The sequence below is a fragment of the Gordionus sp. m RMFG-2023 genome, chromosome 1 (genome assembly GCF_954871325.1).
Source record: "Gordionus sp. m RMFG-2023 chromosome 1, tfGorSpeb1-WG-v2, whole genome shotgun sequence".
NCBI classification, from domain to species: Eukaryota; Metazoa; Nematomorpha; class Gordioida; order Chordodea; family Parachordodidae; genus Gordionus; species Gordionus sp. m RMFG-2023.
Window position 1 is genome coordinate 75,142,323 of NC_088775.1, and position 17,832 is coordinate 75,160,154.

At 26.7% G+C, this 17,832-nt stretch overlaps 2 protein-coding genes and 1 long non-coding RNA gene across 4 annotated transcripts in view; 1 reads left to right on the plus strand and 2 right to left on the minus strand.

The window, feature by feature from the left end:
- Positions 1–12,404: 12,404 nt before the first annotated feature.
- Positions 12,405–13,667, minus strand: LOC135930235 (GATA zinc finger domain-containing protein 4-like). Its single transcript, XM_065467021.1, has 3 exons — positions 13,633–13,667; positions 13,132–13,589; positions 12,405–12,835 (listed from the first exon to the last, which is right to left on the minus strand). Exons 1-3 carry the CDS (start codon positions 13,665–13,667, stop codon positions 12,405–12,407), a joined length of 924 nt encoding a protein of 307 aa, XP_065323093.1.
- A 575-nt stretch (positions 13,668–14,242) lies between these two features.
- Positions 14,243–14,852, minus strand: LOC135922605 (uncharacterized). Its single transcript, XR_010570973.1, has 3 exons — positions 14,806–14,852; positions 14,637–14,743; positions 14,243–14,590 (listed from the first exon to the last, which is right to left on the minus strand). It is a non-coding gene; the product is annotated as an uncharacterized LOC135922605 (long non-coding RNA).
- Positions 14,853–16,701: 1,849 nt separating this feature from the next.
- The window catches only part of LOC135931446 (CD109 antigen-like), a 35,448-nt gene continuing 34,317 nt past the window's right edge, over positions 16,702–17,832 (plus strand). Inside the window, exon 1 of one of the 2 annotated variants that reach the window (XM_065468563.1) lies at positions 16,702–16,775. The gene's annotated coding sequence lies outside the window, so the exon portion shown is untranslated. Of the gene's footprint in view, positions 16,776–16,798; positions 16,910–17,832 lie in introns of those variants that run through there. The other variant, XM_065468562.1, reaches the window with a different exon arrangement.

A 17,832-nucleotide genomic window follows, 5' to 3' on the forward strand; every position in this document is an offset into this window, starting at 1 on the left:
CTTTTGAACTTAAATGTTTTCTTATAATTAATTAATCATAAGAATAATAATTTAATCATATTATTATTTTTACCTTTTCCTTATTTATTAGAATAAAATTTTCTAGTGCATGTTTTTATTTTATTAATTTTCCTCACTTCAGCCTCACTTTCCTATTTAGTGGTATCTTAGTGACGATTTAAGTTTGAATCGATAAAAATTAATAAATAAATAGTCACGATTAACTGAATTTATTTATTATAAAAATTATTGCCTTAAAATTTTCTCATCAATATATAAAAAAAAGGTATCAAGTACAATTTATAATCATAAAAAAAAAAATAGGAAGAACTTTAAGCCAATTAAATCTTTATACTTCGTAAAAAATTATAATCACAATTTATAATAGTAATATAATTTTTTAACGAACTATGGTAGGCATTATTAATTTTAATAATTACTTGATACTTTATTAAGTATATTTATTGTAATTTTCGTGAACATTAATATAATAAAATCATCTTTTTTAGCACACATATAATAAAGATATTTAAAATCATTGCTTTGCTACCATTGAATATAGTATATCTAATACAGGGATCAGAAAATGGCTACTCCCATAGTATTACCTACATTTTGTACATTTCAAAAATGTCTTGCGAACATCATTTAGGCAGCACCGACAAATAATTTCTTGGCAGCCTAATATTTTTATCTTTATTTTGTAGATATTAACATAAATTATTTTTAAAAAAAAGCCAGATCGGATCGCTACAAATATCATAGTCGCTTAACAAAATATAACAGTGATTTCACGTCATATTAGAAGTAGATCACAAGCCCCACAAGCCATTAATGAGTTTATTTCACCCAATGAAAGATAATACTATAAAATTCAGCCATAACACAGAAATGGGGTTTTGTAGGCCAGGTACCAGTATGAACTAGAATTCATAAAGTATAGACAAATAGTAAATGCCGAAATGATATTTTGATTACCAATACAATTTCAATAATAGGACTTATTATAAAAAAATTATTGGAGATATCTTAAATGAAAAAGACGTATTAAACAATAACCAAGAGATGAGTACAAAGGAAAGAACGGATATTCATAGTTCATAAAGGATGGATGTTCGTTTTATTGGGATAATAATTTCCGAATGCCAACTAAATTTTTTGGTACGTCTGGGTGTATTCCAATTAAATCAACACTTCTCATTACTTTCAGGAATATCAGCAATATTTTCTGATTTGTAAGTAGGTGATGAGACTGTAGGTTTTTTTCAAAAAAATTTATCATTTTAAAATGAAAATTACTTTTTCTTCTTATCTAATTTTTTTTCTCCGTTTCTCAGCGATTATCTTTGATTGTGGTTCCTTTTGAAAAAAATTTTTTATATAATTTTATATTATAGTTGAATATGCTCCTTAAAAATTAACTAACAATCATCAGATGTTTATATTCAATTAAAATAGAATAGTTGAAATCTTAAAGATTGTATTTACATATTTTGATTGTATTTAAATTAGTGGTCGAACCTGGCATGAAGTGGAATGTCCTGAATAAGCCCCTTAAAAACTAACTAACACAATTATCAGATGTTTATATTCATAAAATTAAATAGAATAGTTGAAATCTTAAAAATTGCATTTTGGAACAGGTTATGATTGTATTTAAATTAATGGTCGAACTATATGAGTTATCTGGCATGAAGTGGAATGCCCAAGTCTTTTACTTCCGTTTTTGTTTTTTATAGCACACTTTGCACGACGTCTTTTTCTCGGTCTGCGGTCTCTTGACGCTTTGCTAATTTCGGATTTCTTTGAATTATTATCTTTACCTTGAACGCATAGTTCTTCGGACAGCTGAAGAATCTTTCATTATGTTTTTTTTAATTTTACTAATTTTTTAATAAATGATATGATTTTTTTTTATTGTTAACTTAAAAAAAAACGTAATAATATAGAAACTGAACAATGAAAAGACTACTTCTTCACCAATCAATTCTTTATCGAGCTATTTTTTTCTAAATCCGAAATTTCTAACTTTATTTTTATCTCTACCACTATTACTATCTAGTATTTTATAATTAAAAAACTTGGAAATATCTTTATTAAACTCATTATCATTTAAATTTTTTATCATTAAGTCAATTACTTGTTCAACATATAACCTACTTGTCCGTATTTATTACATCTTAACAAATAAACCAATTCTACAACATCTTGCCCACTTTTAATCTTAAATAAATCACATTTCAGCCACTTATAGCCTTTGCCCAGAGCTTCGCATCTAAACTACTTAATATTTGTGTCCTGTCTTATGTTATTCCCTTTTCATCAACAATTATTCCTTCAATTTTTAGACAGTATCTCAGATGTTTATAATCATGAAATTAAAATAGAAAGGTATATTAAGATTCTATTTGGGATGTTATTATTGTATTTAAATTAGGGGTCGGACGATATGAGTTACCAGGCATGAAATAAAATACCCAAGTGTTTTACACCCCTTTTTTCTGCATGACATCTTCTTCTTGATCTTTGGTACCTTGAGGCTGTATATTTTTTCTACCATTAATAATATCTTTAACTTTTGTATCTATTTTTAATAATATTTATGGTAAGCGGAAAATAATTCTCAAAAAAAGAACCCGGAAAAAAAATCCCCTAAAATTATTCTCAGGAAAAAAATCCCCTGGAAAATAATTCCCTAGAAAACAAATCCCTAGAAAACAAATCCCAAGAAAATATATACCCTGGAAGATAATTTTCCGGAAAAAAAATCCTAGGAAAATTAACAGGAGAAAAAATTCCGACAGAAAATTATTCCTCGAAAAAAATTTCGCTGGAAATAAATTTCCCATTTATTAGATTTTAAATTATATAGGGGAAAATAAATCCCTGGAAACAAAACCGGGAAAAAATTTCCCGAATAACTTTCTTTTAATTATCAAAAATAATCCCGCTGCTAAAATAACAAAAATATTTCTAAAAAATTATATTCAGTATTTTCTGTTTATGGAATATTTTTGAGCATTATTTCTGTTTTAATTCTAAGCTACATATAGGGCAATAAAATATTAGAATTGATAAATCGGTTGGTAGCTTTGATACTTTATAATTTAGTAGATAGCATATAAAGTATAGATTTGTGACATCTTGGAAAGAAAACATGATATATTTTATAGAAATAGATGAAAATTATGGAAGAGATTTTACAATTTAAAATTGAAAAAATAGGTGAAAACATTGTTTCATATATCATTTTATTCATTAAGCTAGCTTCTGCTGATAGGAAAACTTATAAAAAAATTCTAAGACTTATCTATGAACATCTGACGAATGAATGTTAAGGTAAACTTAAATACAAAAAAAAAATTTGGTTAAAGAAATAGTCTGTATCCAATATTATTCCTTATAGATATTTTAAGTGTCATCCAATATTCTTTAACTGTTAGCACTTAATAAATAATATTATTTTATATATAATTAATCAATATTTAATATGATAATTTAAGTTATATTAAGAAAGCTCTCCAATATTATTTAACTACTAGTATTTTAAGAAATGTTATTCAGCTTCTATATAATAAATGTCTGTTGAAGGAATTTTAAGAAATGATATTACTTTTATTTAAATGAGAACTAATTGAGAGGAAACCATTTTTTAAGCAAAGATAGTAAGATACTTCATGGATATTAGTTCCAATTTTAGTCAGTTATAAAGTAATAAGGTATATTAAGGTTATTTAAATTTTAATTATAAATAATTATTACTTAAAATAAAATTTAACTAGATATTTCTCATAATATGAAAATTAATAAATATTTAAAATACTAGTATATTTTTAAAAATAAAAATTCAATAAACCCTAGGTAATTAAATAATAACTATTTTGTATTTGGAAGAAGCCTTCCTTTCTTATCTTTTCTTCTATCTTCTCTCTCAGTGGCGTATCCAGGATTTTCTTATAGGGGGGGGGGGAATTTTTTGGGGACTTCGCCCCAAACCCCTTTTACCTGGCCTTCGGTCAGCTTTCCACCGGCCTTCGGTCGGGTCTTATATTTTAGCTATTCTATTAAATTATTCATAATTTAATAATAATTATATTTCTATTTTTAACTATTATTTACTAATTCGTGCTTATGGATATTACAAGCCTATTTTTTATTATTTCATGTTAGGTATATTATATTTAATAAAGTTTTTTAAATGTAAAGTTGAAATAAAGTATAATGTCATTTTCTTTATAAAATTTGCTTTAAAAACTAGCCTTAGCTTAACATACAATATAAGTAGAATATAATTTTTTTATTGAAAATGCTAATAGTAGTATGTATAAAATATTGACTAGAAAATAATTAAATTAACAAGTTTTTTTTAACTTCTTCAAATACAATATTATACAAAATATTTTCTATAATTATAATGTGATTTTTAATTTTCGTGGGAATGTTGCCAATTCATCAAGAATTTCGTTTGTCGTTGGAACCAAATCTCTGTGGATATTTAACAGAGCTAACCCATTTAGCCGAAATTCAGTACTTCGTAAATATGTTTTCAACCTTCTCAAATTGGAAAATGTCCTTTCATTCGTACATGTTGTAATAGGCAAGCATGCAAGAATATAAAATAACTTCAAAATATTAGGAAATTGAGCCAAGGTTTCTTTACACCGATTGAGCGCATCAATAGCATGCTCAGGTAAAAGAGCTAAATGTAATAAATATTTATACCACAATTCGAATCCATTTATTAAATATTTCAGTATCAATCTCATAGGAATAAAATTTTGCTAAATATTTAATTTTACCAATAGTGGCATTAGAAAACGAAGAAGGATCTTTGGGTAATAAAACTTGAAGATTGCTATAGACTTGTTTTTTTTATCTAAAAACCGTACTTTTATTTGCGATAAAAAAGTTTCTAAGAATGGGATGAAAATGGATATTTTATAATATTCTTCAGTTGAGCCAATATTTATTTTACATCTCAATAATGGCCTAGGTGCTAGACGAGGTTTAATTAGTGTTATATCATAAAATTTAGCCTACGATTCAACGTCTAGATAAATATTATGAAAATATTTATCTACATTCATTCTTCTTGTATCTACCTGTTCATATATATTTTCCGCCAAATCAATAACCTAAACCAAATCTAAATTTGGTTTTTGTAAATTTCTACAAAGTAGTGAATTAAAAAAAAATTTATTGATGTAACTAGCAGCAATGATAAACTCTGATTGATCAATTGAATTCAATAATGATATCGCTTCTGACGACACATTACTTTTTTTCATGCTCAGCCTTATTTAATTTTTGTATTTCTATTTCTTCTGTTCTACAAAATGGAAGTAAAAATGAAAAATATTTAAAAAAATTATAGATATATATTAATAATTAAAATATTATTAAAAATACTTATTAATTCTAACTCACTAATAATTTTGAATTTAATAAAATAATTATATATAATAATAAAATAAAATATCGTTTGATTTCAATCTCTTTGACTAAATATTTTTCCATTTTATTAATATTTTTGAATAATATGTTGGAAAATTGATATTCAAATATTTGTAAAATTTTGATTTGGGGGGGGGGGGGGTAAAATTTTTATTAGCTTAATTTATGAAAACAGTCAAATTTGGGATGGGGGAGGGGGAATTTCCCCCCTTTCCCCCCCATTGGTTACGAGCCTGTCTCTTATATTACTCATAACTAAATAATACTATAATCGGATAGGGTGTAGTTCCACTCTTTTATGATAAAACTACTGAGTTACAAGGTTTGCTGGTATCCTTGAGAAAAAAATCGGCATAATTATATGGAGGGCGGGCCTCCATGTAATTCACGTTTGCTCACTTTGGGCAGGTCTATGACCAACGTGCTTGATATGATATGATAAAATAAAAATATAATTATTTCTTTTCTCCAAATTTTTAAAAAAAATTCATAAGCAAAATAATAATTATAAGATTTAAAATATATAATATTAGCGCTGATAATCTGTGAAATAGATGTTTTTTGAATAAAATTGTAAGCATTTTTCATTATTTTTGGCAGTATTTAATTTAAATTGGGAAGTAAAAAATATAATATAGCAAGTTTTATATTGATTTTGTATTCAGCAGTTAAATTCGTATAGTAGGCTTTAAATACTTCAGTAAAATAATTTTTATCAAATAGAGGAGACCAGGTTGAATTGCAAATTTCCTATTTCACCACAGAATTTATATATAAATCAGAGACCTGCAGAGGCACCATTTGCACGGCCCGGCCCGGATTTAAAAATTTAAGGCCCGGCCCGTATATTTAAAAAAAAATTTTTTACGGCTAGGCCCGGATATTTTTTTAAAAAAAAAATTTCAGGCTCGGCTCGGAATTTTTTAAAATTATATTCGACCTGGTATATACAAAAATTCACCTATGAGGTATTTTACCATATTTTTCAGCGAGTATTATCGCTTATTATTTAAAAAATACATGTAAAAAGCTAATATTTTGAGAATATTATATTGAATTTATAAAAATTATAAAACTATATTTTGAGCATATACTTTATTTTATATTGCATTTATAAAAATAAAACTAATATTCATAAAAATGGTAATAATATTTTGAGCATATACTATATTTTATATTGCATTAAAAAATAAAACTAATATTTAATTTATAAAAATGGAAAATATTTTGAGAATATAATATATTGTATTTAATTTACTATTTAATTTATAAAATAAAAATAAATCGCATTTAAAAAAATGCATGTATAATAAATAGTATTTTGAAAATATAATCTAATTGCTCAATATTAATATAATATAATTTATTTTATAATATAAATTTTTAACAAAAGAAGATAATTGTATTATATAATATTGTAAAAAAAAATAATGAAAAATGTTGGATTAAAAACTTTCATGACTCAAAAATATAATAAATGCAATAAATATTTGACAGTTTGCAAAGTAATAAACCAGCATGATTGACGAAACCCTATACTCAAGAAAGATATTAAAAATTCACAAATTATCACGAAGAAAGAGAAGCATATCTACCTTTTCAGGTTGAAGATTACTTCTTCTTTCTTCAAGAATTCTCCCAGTAGTGGAAAAATTCCGCTCACAGCTTGCACTTGAAGGAGGAATTGCCATAAAATTGGAAATTCGCTTTGATGAGCTGCCCACCACTCTAACTATCCACCTTAAACGTTTCATCTATTATTTATGTAATTATAATATTCATCATCGGGTATTGACATATTACCAGAATTACCATCGCCCCATTTGTCATAAAACGATTCAGTTTGTTTAACAACAGTCGTAATTTGACTGGTCGATGGTATTTCATATACTTTCTGAGCCTCTTGTAATTTAATATAATCTTTTATATAGTTTTCCGTCATCTTGCCATCTGTCCCTGACTACATACGTAATTGCTTGAATTTGGGACAGAGAAAAAGAGAAATAAAATGATACTTGTGTAAAACAAATTTTTCAATTAAAAAATGCTTTATATTAAGTAAAATCAATTTTATTTCTCCTTTTTCGCTTTGAAAGGTATTACAAACTTCAAGAAGTGATATTCCTTTATTTGATTGTTTTGGTAAAATATATTCTAAAAATTTAGATATGAATTATAAAAAAATATATTAATAATACTTGATATTGGGGCTTATTTAAGATATTCCTTTATTTGATTGTTTTGGTAAAATATGTTGTAAAAATTTAGATATGAATTATAAAAAAATATATTAATACTTTGAATAAATTTGCAGGAAATTAATAATTAGATCGATCTGTGGGTGTTAGGTAGTGTTAACCATCACCCAGTATTATATTAATCATAACTATAATATAATATAATCTTATAACCATTAACTCATAATGTAAAAATTTTTATAAAAAATATTAAGGGCCCGGATATATTTAAAAAAAATTTTTTAGGCTCGGCCCGGCCCGGATATGTTTAAAAAAATTTTTACGCCCGGCCCGGGTATATTTAAAAAATTTAAAATACGGCCCGGGCCGGGCTTAGGGCCGGGCCTGCAGGTCTCTGATATAAATATATCATTTAATAACCCATTAGTAAACAAAAAGGGCGCTATTTAAGAGTTAGTAAAAGTCATACTATTATTTTTGCCAACATGACAATCAAATTTATGACGTAACACAATATATTTTATATTCTAAAAATTATCAGAAAAAGACTTCATATATTGCATAACAAAATTATACCAATTGAAAAATTGGCTGACTATTTTTGAAGGCAATCGCGGAAAGCCTTTCAGCCTCAACTGATTAAAATTTTTAATATATTTCTAAAAACTTTATGGAATATTTGTATAAAAATAAATATAAATTTGATTTTCAAAAAATATCTAAAAGTTGATGAAAATGTGTAAAGGTGAACTAGATTTATTTAACTCTCTCCTCAAATCTTCAAGGGAATTTGAATTTAAAAAACATTTTGATTTATTTAAAGTAGTGCAAATTGGTCAAAAATGGTATGAATTTATAAATCTGGGCCAAAATAAAAAATCTGGCTGGCCATTATCATTACTTAGCTTATAATAATATTTAATATCACAATGACTAGGTATCCAATTCATTTGTTTTATAAATATTGTTTTGTTTAATTTTCACCAAGCCTGGATTCGGGATAAGGTCATAACATTATATGTACATTATATTGATTAGGGTTAATTTATAATAATTTAAAAATTTGGTTAGGAATTTTGTTAGGGAAATTTTTATTTGGAAAAATTTTACAGGATTTTTTTTTTATTTTGTTGATTTTCTCAAAAATTTTAAATATTATATTTGGAGATTTTTTTTCCGGTGATTTTTTTTCCTATTTTGTTAATTTTCTAAAATAATTTTATATTTTATAGGATCAAAAAAAGGGGTAATTATTATCCGGGAAAATTTTTTTCGGGGAATTATTTTCTGTGGGAATTTTTTTTCCGGGGGATTACTTTCCAAGGGAATTATTTTTCCGGATAATTATTCTCCAGGGAATTTTTTTCCTAGATTCAATATTTATGAGGAATTTTCTTATTTTTTAAAAATAAACAGATATACGGGGATGCCTTAATGAAGGAAATTTATAGAAAGTTCTGTTAATAAAATCTAACAACCATTATTTACAAACATTTAATTATGAATTACAATTCAGCATTATATTTGATAAAATTCTTCTTTTGGGTGCTCTCTTATGATCGAAATTCGTCTTCCCTTTTTATCAGGTCTTGGGCTTGAGAACTAAAAGTGGTAAGAGTGGTAATGATAACTTGATAGAAATAATATTGATCAGATATATAGCTACTAAACCTATATTTAGATTTTGATTCCTGATTTTTGAATTCCAGCAAAGGTTTCTAGATTAGATTTCATTCATAGACCTTAACCAATGTTAAATGCAGAAATCGGAACGGTAGACAGATTGCAAGTTGGTGCAAAGATAATCAACTGTACCTACAATCATGGGCGCACCCAGTCTTTCTGCTTGGTAGAAGGGGGAAGAGATGTGTCAAATAGATTTGTGTTGCGATAAGCCTCATCTAGTAACTGTTCTGTTCTATATTTATTATTGTTATATAACAATAACGATGGTAAGAAAAACGGTTTTAGGTTATAATTATTTTATTCTAAAACTAAAAAATGATACTAAAAATAAATATAAAATAAGGTATATATATATATGTGTTATAAAATTTAAACGAAATATATATTTTAAGGCTATAATAACAATTTAAGTTAAATAAAAAAATCAATCAATCAACATTCCCCTTCTTCTGAAAAGCCTTCCCATAATCCATCTGAGCGCTCATAGAAAATATGTCGTTCAAATGGTAGTTCATTTTGATTGTTCAAGTCGTTCATAAGTCATTGTAGTCGTTGGCTTGATTCTATCACGTTGGTTTGTTAATATCGTTTTGAGTACGCTGGCTCGTCGTCAAGCTCCGTCGTTATCATTGTCAATTTTACAAAATTGTTATTATCACCAATTGTAAAATTATCATTATTAAATAGGATTTCAGAATATATGAATAATTAATGTTAGAATAATAAAAGGATGATAAATCAACAAGATTGTTAGATAAATTTTTAGCGTTTTTATTTTTTATATGATATTTTAGCGTTTTTATTTTTATTTTGCGTTTTAGTCTTTAATTTATTTTTTCATGTTTTAGTATTTAATTTATTTTTACATGTTTTAATATACTAAGTTATATAATCTTTTAGATAAACAGGTTTGTGTCTACTTCCTATCGGTCTAGGAGTCGGTATTACAATATTTTTATCATTAGTTTTAATATTTTTGTCCTCACTTCCGTCCTTCTTAGGAGAGTCATGGTATGCAAATGTGTCATAGCATTCTCTCTTTCTTAATTGGACCAGGTGTTTCCTTGTAATACCTTTTTCTGTATAGACTTGGAACATAGTGTCGCTTTCCTTCAAATAAACTGTCCCTTTGTCCCACGTGTCATTCCCTTGTACTTTATACCAAACAAAATCTCCTGTGTTGAAGGTTCTATTTCGTGGTAAAGTAACGTTTATTTTATTCTCCTTCTCCTCCAACGGTCTCAATAAGTCCCATTTCACTCTAATATCATGGTTGAACATCCTCTTAGACGGTGTAACTCCTGTAGTGTCATTACGCGTATTTCTGTAATTAAATAAAAATTTCTCAAGTGCAATGTCTAAGTCAATTTTGATATTCCTTTTCATATGTGTTTTGAACGTTCTTACCATGCGCTCTACCTGGCCATTGGATTGCTGATGATAAGCAGATGTGAGCACATGTTTAATACCATAATCACTGCAAAATTTTTCAAAATGACTAGTGTGAAGTTAGTGCCGTTATCGGTAACTATAGTTTCGGGTTTTCCATATAACGAAATAGTTTTAAAAATTTCTTTTAAAGTAACATCGGTCGTAATATTTTTAACAGGAACAATGATTGGAAACTTACTGTAAGCATCGACTATTGTCAACCAATTTCTTGTGAAGAACGGACCCACATAGTTTATGTGTATCCTTTCAAATGGCTTGGTTGCCGAAACCCAAGGTTTTTGTATTTTTTTAGGATTATCGTGATATATGTTACAATCGTCGCAACTTTTCACTTCCATATCTATATCATTATTTATACCAGACCACCACATGTGATCTTTGGCTAAGGATTTGATTCTTCCTGCTCCCAAGTGACCATCATGTAATGATTGTAGTACATTTTTTCTCATAGAAGACGGAATTATGATTTTGTTGCTTTTGTAAAGACAATCCTTAATTATACTTAATTCCAATTCAATGTTTTTATAGATATCATTCTTTATAGGCCTGTTGTTCTTAATATCATTTATGACTTGTTTTAATTCGATATCTTTCAAAGTTTCATCACGAATTTGATTGAAATTGATAGGTAAAACCCCATAGTCATTTATTATAGTGATATTTTCAACAACTTCGTCATGACATTCTTGTGGCAAAGAGGCACTCAGGAACAACATTGTAATTACCTGCTTTATACTTTATGTTGAAGTCGTAACCCCCTAAAGCGATATTCCACTTTTACAACCTTAAGGACATGGTACTATTGTCCTTGAGTCCCATAGTAAAAATGTGGACTAGTGGTTTATGGTCCGTGATGCTAGTATTTAGTCCCAATCAAATATTCATGAAATCTTTTAATTGTGAACATTATGGCAAGAGCCTCACGCTCAATATTGGTGTAATTTATTTCTGATTTTGCCAAGGTTCTAGACGCAAAAGCAATGGGTTTTTCTTTGCCATCTCTCTCTGTGTGTAATAGTACAGCCCCTAATCCAGATTTGGATGCATCAGTCGCAATCCCATTAGGCAATTCCGGATTAAAATACGTCAGTGCTGGCGGGAGACTAATCAGCTTCTTTAAATTATTAAAACTTCTGGAATGTTCTAAGTTCCATTCCCATCTTTCTTTGTTGACCATTTTGTATAACGGAGCAGCAATATCAGCGAAGTTATTCAAAAATTTTCTATAATAACCAGCCATTACAAGAAATATTGACAATTCAGCAGCTGATTTTGGTTCTAGCATTTTAATTATTGCTTCAATTTTATCATGGTTAGCATGAATCCCCTTGTCATCTATATCGTGACCCAGGAACCTAACTTTATTTTTTAAAAAGTTAGGTACTAACCCTTACGATAATATTAAAGACCTTTTTGATGTTATTTAAATGTGCTTCATAGTTATTTCCAGTTATTAATAAGTCATCAATATAAAATATGACATCTTTCATATCACCGAAAATCTGATCCATGATTTGTTGGAATATAGCAGATGAAGTTTTCAACCCAAAAGGAAGTCTGGTAAATTGGTAGTATCCCATATGTGTAGATATAGTCAAAAATTTTCTATTTTTATCAATCGGAACTTGTAGAAGCATTTTTGAAATCGATTTTGGTAAATTTTTTTCCTTCTGAAAGTTTAACTATAAAATCATTTATACGTGGAAGTGAGCATCTAAAGTCTTCGAGAGCTGGGTTTATAGTGTCTTTAATATCTGCGCAAAGCCTGATGCTCCCATCATCTTTGTATATGGCGGTTATAAGACTCGCCCATCGCACATCATTTACAGGCTCAATAATTTTTTCGTGTATCCATCTTTTCAGTTCTTCGCCCACAAGATCAATCTTTGAATACGGTATACGTCTTGGTGGTATTATTTTAGGTTGGGCGTCACATCTTAAATGTAATTTGACATTAATTTTGTTAATTGGTTCGCTAGTCAATTTGGATTCACAACCTTTAATAAGTTTATTGATTTCGTCTTTATAATTGGTATCGACATTTCCTATGAATTTATTTAAAATATTTTTAAAGGTATTGATCCAGATTCGACTCTACAACTACTGCTAGTAAATATTTAGTGATTCCTTCATAACTTACTTTAACCTGAGTTGTCCCGATGATTTTAATCAAGTTTCCGTCGTAGGCTGTAAGCCGCAAACTGGATTTCTTCATTTCTCTTATACCAATTTTTTTTAGCCATATCATGAGATATGATGGTATATTTTGATCCAGTGTCGACCTGCATAGTAGCAGTAAAATTATTTAATTTCAAAGTAGTCATAAAAGCACTGTCATCACCTTTGTCTGTATTTTCAGCCAGGTTGTTGACATTGAAATCATTCTCATTATTATCTTTGGCAATGTCAACTTTATTTTCCCCAATTTCTTCAATGTTCATATTACAATTATTGCTATCGCAGAAGTTTTGATTATCATACTGGATTTGTTTTCTTTGATTAAAATCCTTACACCGATTACGATCGTCATATTCGATTTGTTTTCTTTGGTTAAAATCCTTCCGATTACGATCGTCATATTCGATTTGTTTTCTTTGGTTATTATTATTATGCCACCTGTTGTTTCCTTCATAACTTGAATTGTTGTTGTAAGATCGGTAATTATTATGATTTTGATCGTCACATTGAATCTGCCTCCTCTGATTATAATTAAACCAGGCGTTGTTTCTACCATAGTTGTTGTTATAAGATTGATGATTATTATTATGAAAGTTTCTGTTGCTGTTGTTATACCGATAACTGTAATTTTGATAGTTACTATTATTATGTTATTGTTTCTAACGTTACTAAAATTCCTATTCCTGTTGTCGTTAACATTACTAAAATTGTTATCACCATGATTTCTATTCCTACTGTCAAAATTTTGCCTCGAATAATAATTAGGTCTATTATAGTTACTATTAATCTCATTCCTATTAGAAATACTTTGGATATCTAAATTCTTATCATTATTTCTATTATTGTCATTATTTTTATTAAATTTTTTATCCCTACTAAAAACATAATTAACCCTTCAATACTCCGGTGAAAAAAATGACGTTAGTACTCCGGTGGGGTTTAATAGACCCCAATTTCAAATGTATATATGTCCAGTTATATTCATGATAAAATATTTATTTATTTTTATTTCTTAAGTTTAGATTAAAGATGGTGAGGATAATTATAATTTGTGCCAATATTTTCTAAAAAAAAGCTTACTTTTTTTAAATTGGAAATTAAAAATTCAAAAAATAACTTATCCATCATATAATCCTGATAATTCATAACATGGATCTTTATTCTTCAATATTAAAAAAATTACACTGATAAATTCAAATATAAAAAAAATATTGAACATTGAAATATGTTAAATTTGACAATCAAAACATTTGTTACATAAAATATTAATGTGTTCTAAACATAAATTTATTTTGCATATTTGACAAAAACATTTATATCTAATGTGTGTTGCTTTGTCTACCACATTTCTCTCTTCTCTTGTTAATATGTCATCAAATCTCATTGCATGAATTAGAAATCTGAATCTTTTAAGAGGCATTGTTACTCTAAATATATCAATTCCAAACCCATCAGATTTCCATAAATCAGACATATTTTGATGGTTAGATTTAAAAATTCCAGCTAAATAAAGAATTCCCAATAATGCTTTGAATTCAGTTATATCAACTTCTTTTGTAAAACTTTCATATTGATTATAATTTTGACTTACAACTTTTTCCATTAAGTAACCTTATTTTTAGCTAATTTTAAAGAGAAATATACTATGATAAATGATTTTATATTTACCTAAATAATACTTAAGCTTATTATCTGTTTCAGCTAATATATCTTCTTCTTCATCTAATTCAGATTGTGTATCATGATCACTATCATACATAAAATCTTCATCCTCACTATTAATTATATTATCCAAATCACCTCAAAAAAATATTACATTTATATAGTTTATATTTACTTTCAGAATCTGCAAAAATCATAGTAGATGATAGAAATAATTTAAAAAATGAGTTTGTTGGAGAAAATAAACATAAAATAACTCCACCAGAAAAAATATTTGTGTCTTCAATTTCATATATCTCATTCAAAATATGCTATATTCAAATTTCGTTTTAATAAATTTTATAATATAGTGGTATATATTTATAATTATAAAAGTTTTAAAAAAAAAATTAAAAAAAAAATTACGAATTTACTCCGGTGGGGTCTCACAAACCCCAAGCAGTCACAAAATGCTTATATATTAAAAACTACTCAACCAAAATATGTGAAATTTGGAATATAGATTCTAAGATATATTTGATGAAGCTACTGAAGAATCCAAATCATGATAATTAACCGTTTTTATGCAATATCATTTCCAGCATGCCTGGGGTTTCCTACACCCCACCGGAGTATTGAAGGGTTAACATTGTCACTTTCTGATTTAATGTAAATACTATCTAATTTTCTTCCTATTTCAATCATTTCATCTAATGTGTAGTTAATATTTTTATTTAATTTATTTTTTATATTGTCATTTACACTAGATGTTCTCAATTTTTCTTTAATGCGATCGTCATTAACAAAATTACATTGTCTACATAATTTAGACAATCTAAAAAACCAATCCAAAAAAGATTCATTAATACATTGTGAAGCAAGATTAAACTTCCCAGTCAATATCCAAACATCTGGATGTGTAATAAAAATTTTAATTTTTTAATAATAATTTTATAATCTTTGATATCTTCCTTTCTACATAATGACTTAATTTTATCGTATAGGTCATCAGATAAATTGCTCATCAATGTTTCAATTTTTACTGAGTCGGATAAAATTGTTTGAGAGAAATAATCGTCAAGTCTTTCCAAGTATATGTCCGTTAAGGGTCACTCCAACTTTGGGAACTTAACTTCCCTTTTGGAGGATATGCTAATTTTATCATCCATAATGCAGATTTTTATTTTAAAAACATATTTAAATTAGCAAAGATACATATTGTCACTATTATGTATTTAATTTTTTTTTTATCCAAATTGCAAATTTTTATTTTAAAACTTTATTTACATTAGCTGTGTGTGAATAATTTTTATAATTTATTACATAATTCCAAAAATTTTTTTATTTTTTTATATTTATCGGGATATGCACAATATATATGAGATATTTTTATATATCATTGTGAGTTATCATTCCAGGGCACCATGTTATATAACAATAACGATGGTAAGAAAAACGGTTTTAAGTTATAATTATTTTATTCTAAAACTAAGAAATGATACTAAAAATAAATATAAAATAAGGTGTATATATATATATGTATTATAAAAAAACAATTTAAACCAAATATATATTTTAAGGCTATAATAACAATTTATTAAATAAAAAAATCAATCAATCAACATATTTAAATCTAACAATTATTATTATAATATTTAATTAGATATTTTCTATATAAATGAGACATCAACTTATAATTTTTTTGCCTCACTTCTAAATATGAATTTTACCTATAGAATCCCTTTATTAAGCATTAAGTACACCTTATATAATTATAAAAAAATAATAATTTTGAGAAAATTGTATCTAGATACTTTGAAAACTATTTTAAGCAATCTGTTTGCTATTAATAGCGTTACTCTCTCAAAAGATTAGATAATGGCGTTATAGATTTTTTTTATCAAAATTGTTTTAAGAAATAACGAATAAGAGTAACGCTTTACTTTTTAGGTTACTATGATAATCAGGTTTAGCACCATGTTTTATTTAAGTATATATTGCCTGCTCCACTGCTTACTATATTATACACCCTTGATTATATAAAAATACTTGTTTTGTAATTTTTATCTAGCACTTTTTAGGAGAACCTGGCCTATTTAACACAGCTGATCCTTCAACATTCAAAATTTCAAAAAATAAATTTATCGATTAACCTTGAAGTCAAAAGTAAAAATATAAATATTATATTATTTATATTAGACATTATTTTTTTTATATTTTTTTGTCCGATAAACTCGACTATAATTTTACTAAAAATATTAATATTTATTTTATTTTGATATCAAGCAATATGTCACCAGGTACTTTTTGAACATTTCAGATTTTTTTATTCTGAATAAATTAAATTATAAATTTACATTATACTAATTATCTAATTTTCTGTAGCGTCTTAATTATTACGACATACTTATTTATTTACATAATAAATGCTTTTAAATATTAAATTTTTTATTTGAAAGTTTAGGGAGTATCTTTTCTTATAACATTTTTTTCACCTTAGGAAGAATTGGCAACTAATATATTTTTAAAAATGTATTTTAATCTAAAATCTTTATAAAATGTGTTTTTTTTTATCACAAACAAAGATTATATGATTTAAAATTATATAATTTCACTTAGAGCCATATTATGATTAGATTAGATTATTACTCATAAGTTTCCTTTCAATAAATAAAATATAAATAAATATTTTAAAAATCGATATCAAAATGTATTTCTACTTGCCTGCTCGGTCATCAAAATAGATGATGGTAATTTTAGCATAATTTGTTTTTTTTATTAAAAGCCAATTTTTTTTTATCAAACCTTTCTAAATAGGTTTACTTTAACCTATGAAAATTTAAAAACAAATTATGTAGAAGGACTGAAAAGCCTAATAATTTGTAATGAACATAAACTGATACTAAGTGGACTCAAATTGCGATGCCATAGGTTGACTGACGATGGTTCAGGTGAATGGGAAAATTTAACGGCCTTTTTAATTTATGATTCGACTTATTTTGAACCAAAAATATAATTTTAGAAATAATAATACATTTCGTTCTAATCGGAAATAAATTTTATGAATCGTAGAAAAAGTTAAATATAAACTAGATTCATGCATCCAACCTCTTCTTATAAGTTCGGCCCGATCTAATAACTTTTTTTGCCCAAACTTTGATCCGCTCATATCTCTCGAAATAAATTGGTCCAATCAGACATAAAAATAGTTTCGTTTCCGATC

Excerpts from the sequence above, each read along its gene's own strand:
- LOC135930235 (XM_065467021.1), bottom strand. The coding sequence starts at position 13,667 with ATGTTAACGACAACAGGAATAGGAATTTTAGTAAC. Across the intron at positions 13,590-13,632 it reads GGAATAGGAATTTTAGTAAC|TTATCGGTATAACAACAGCA; the intron begins GTTAGAAACAAT and ends TCAAAATTACAG. Across the intron at positions 12,836-13,131 it reads GGCTGAAAATACAGACAAAG|GAAATGTCGATACCAATTAT; the intron begins GTGATGACAGTG and ends ATAAATTCATAG.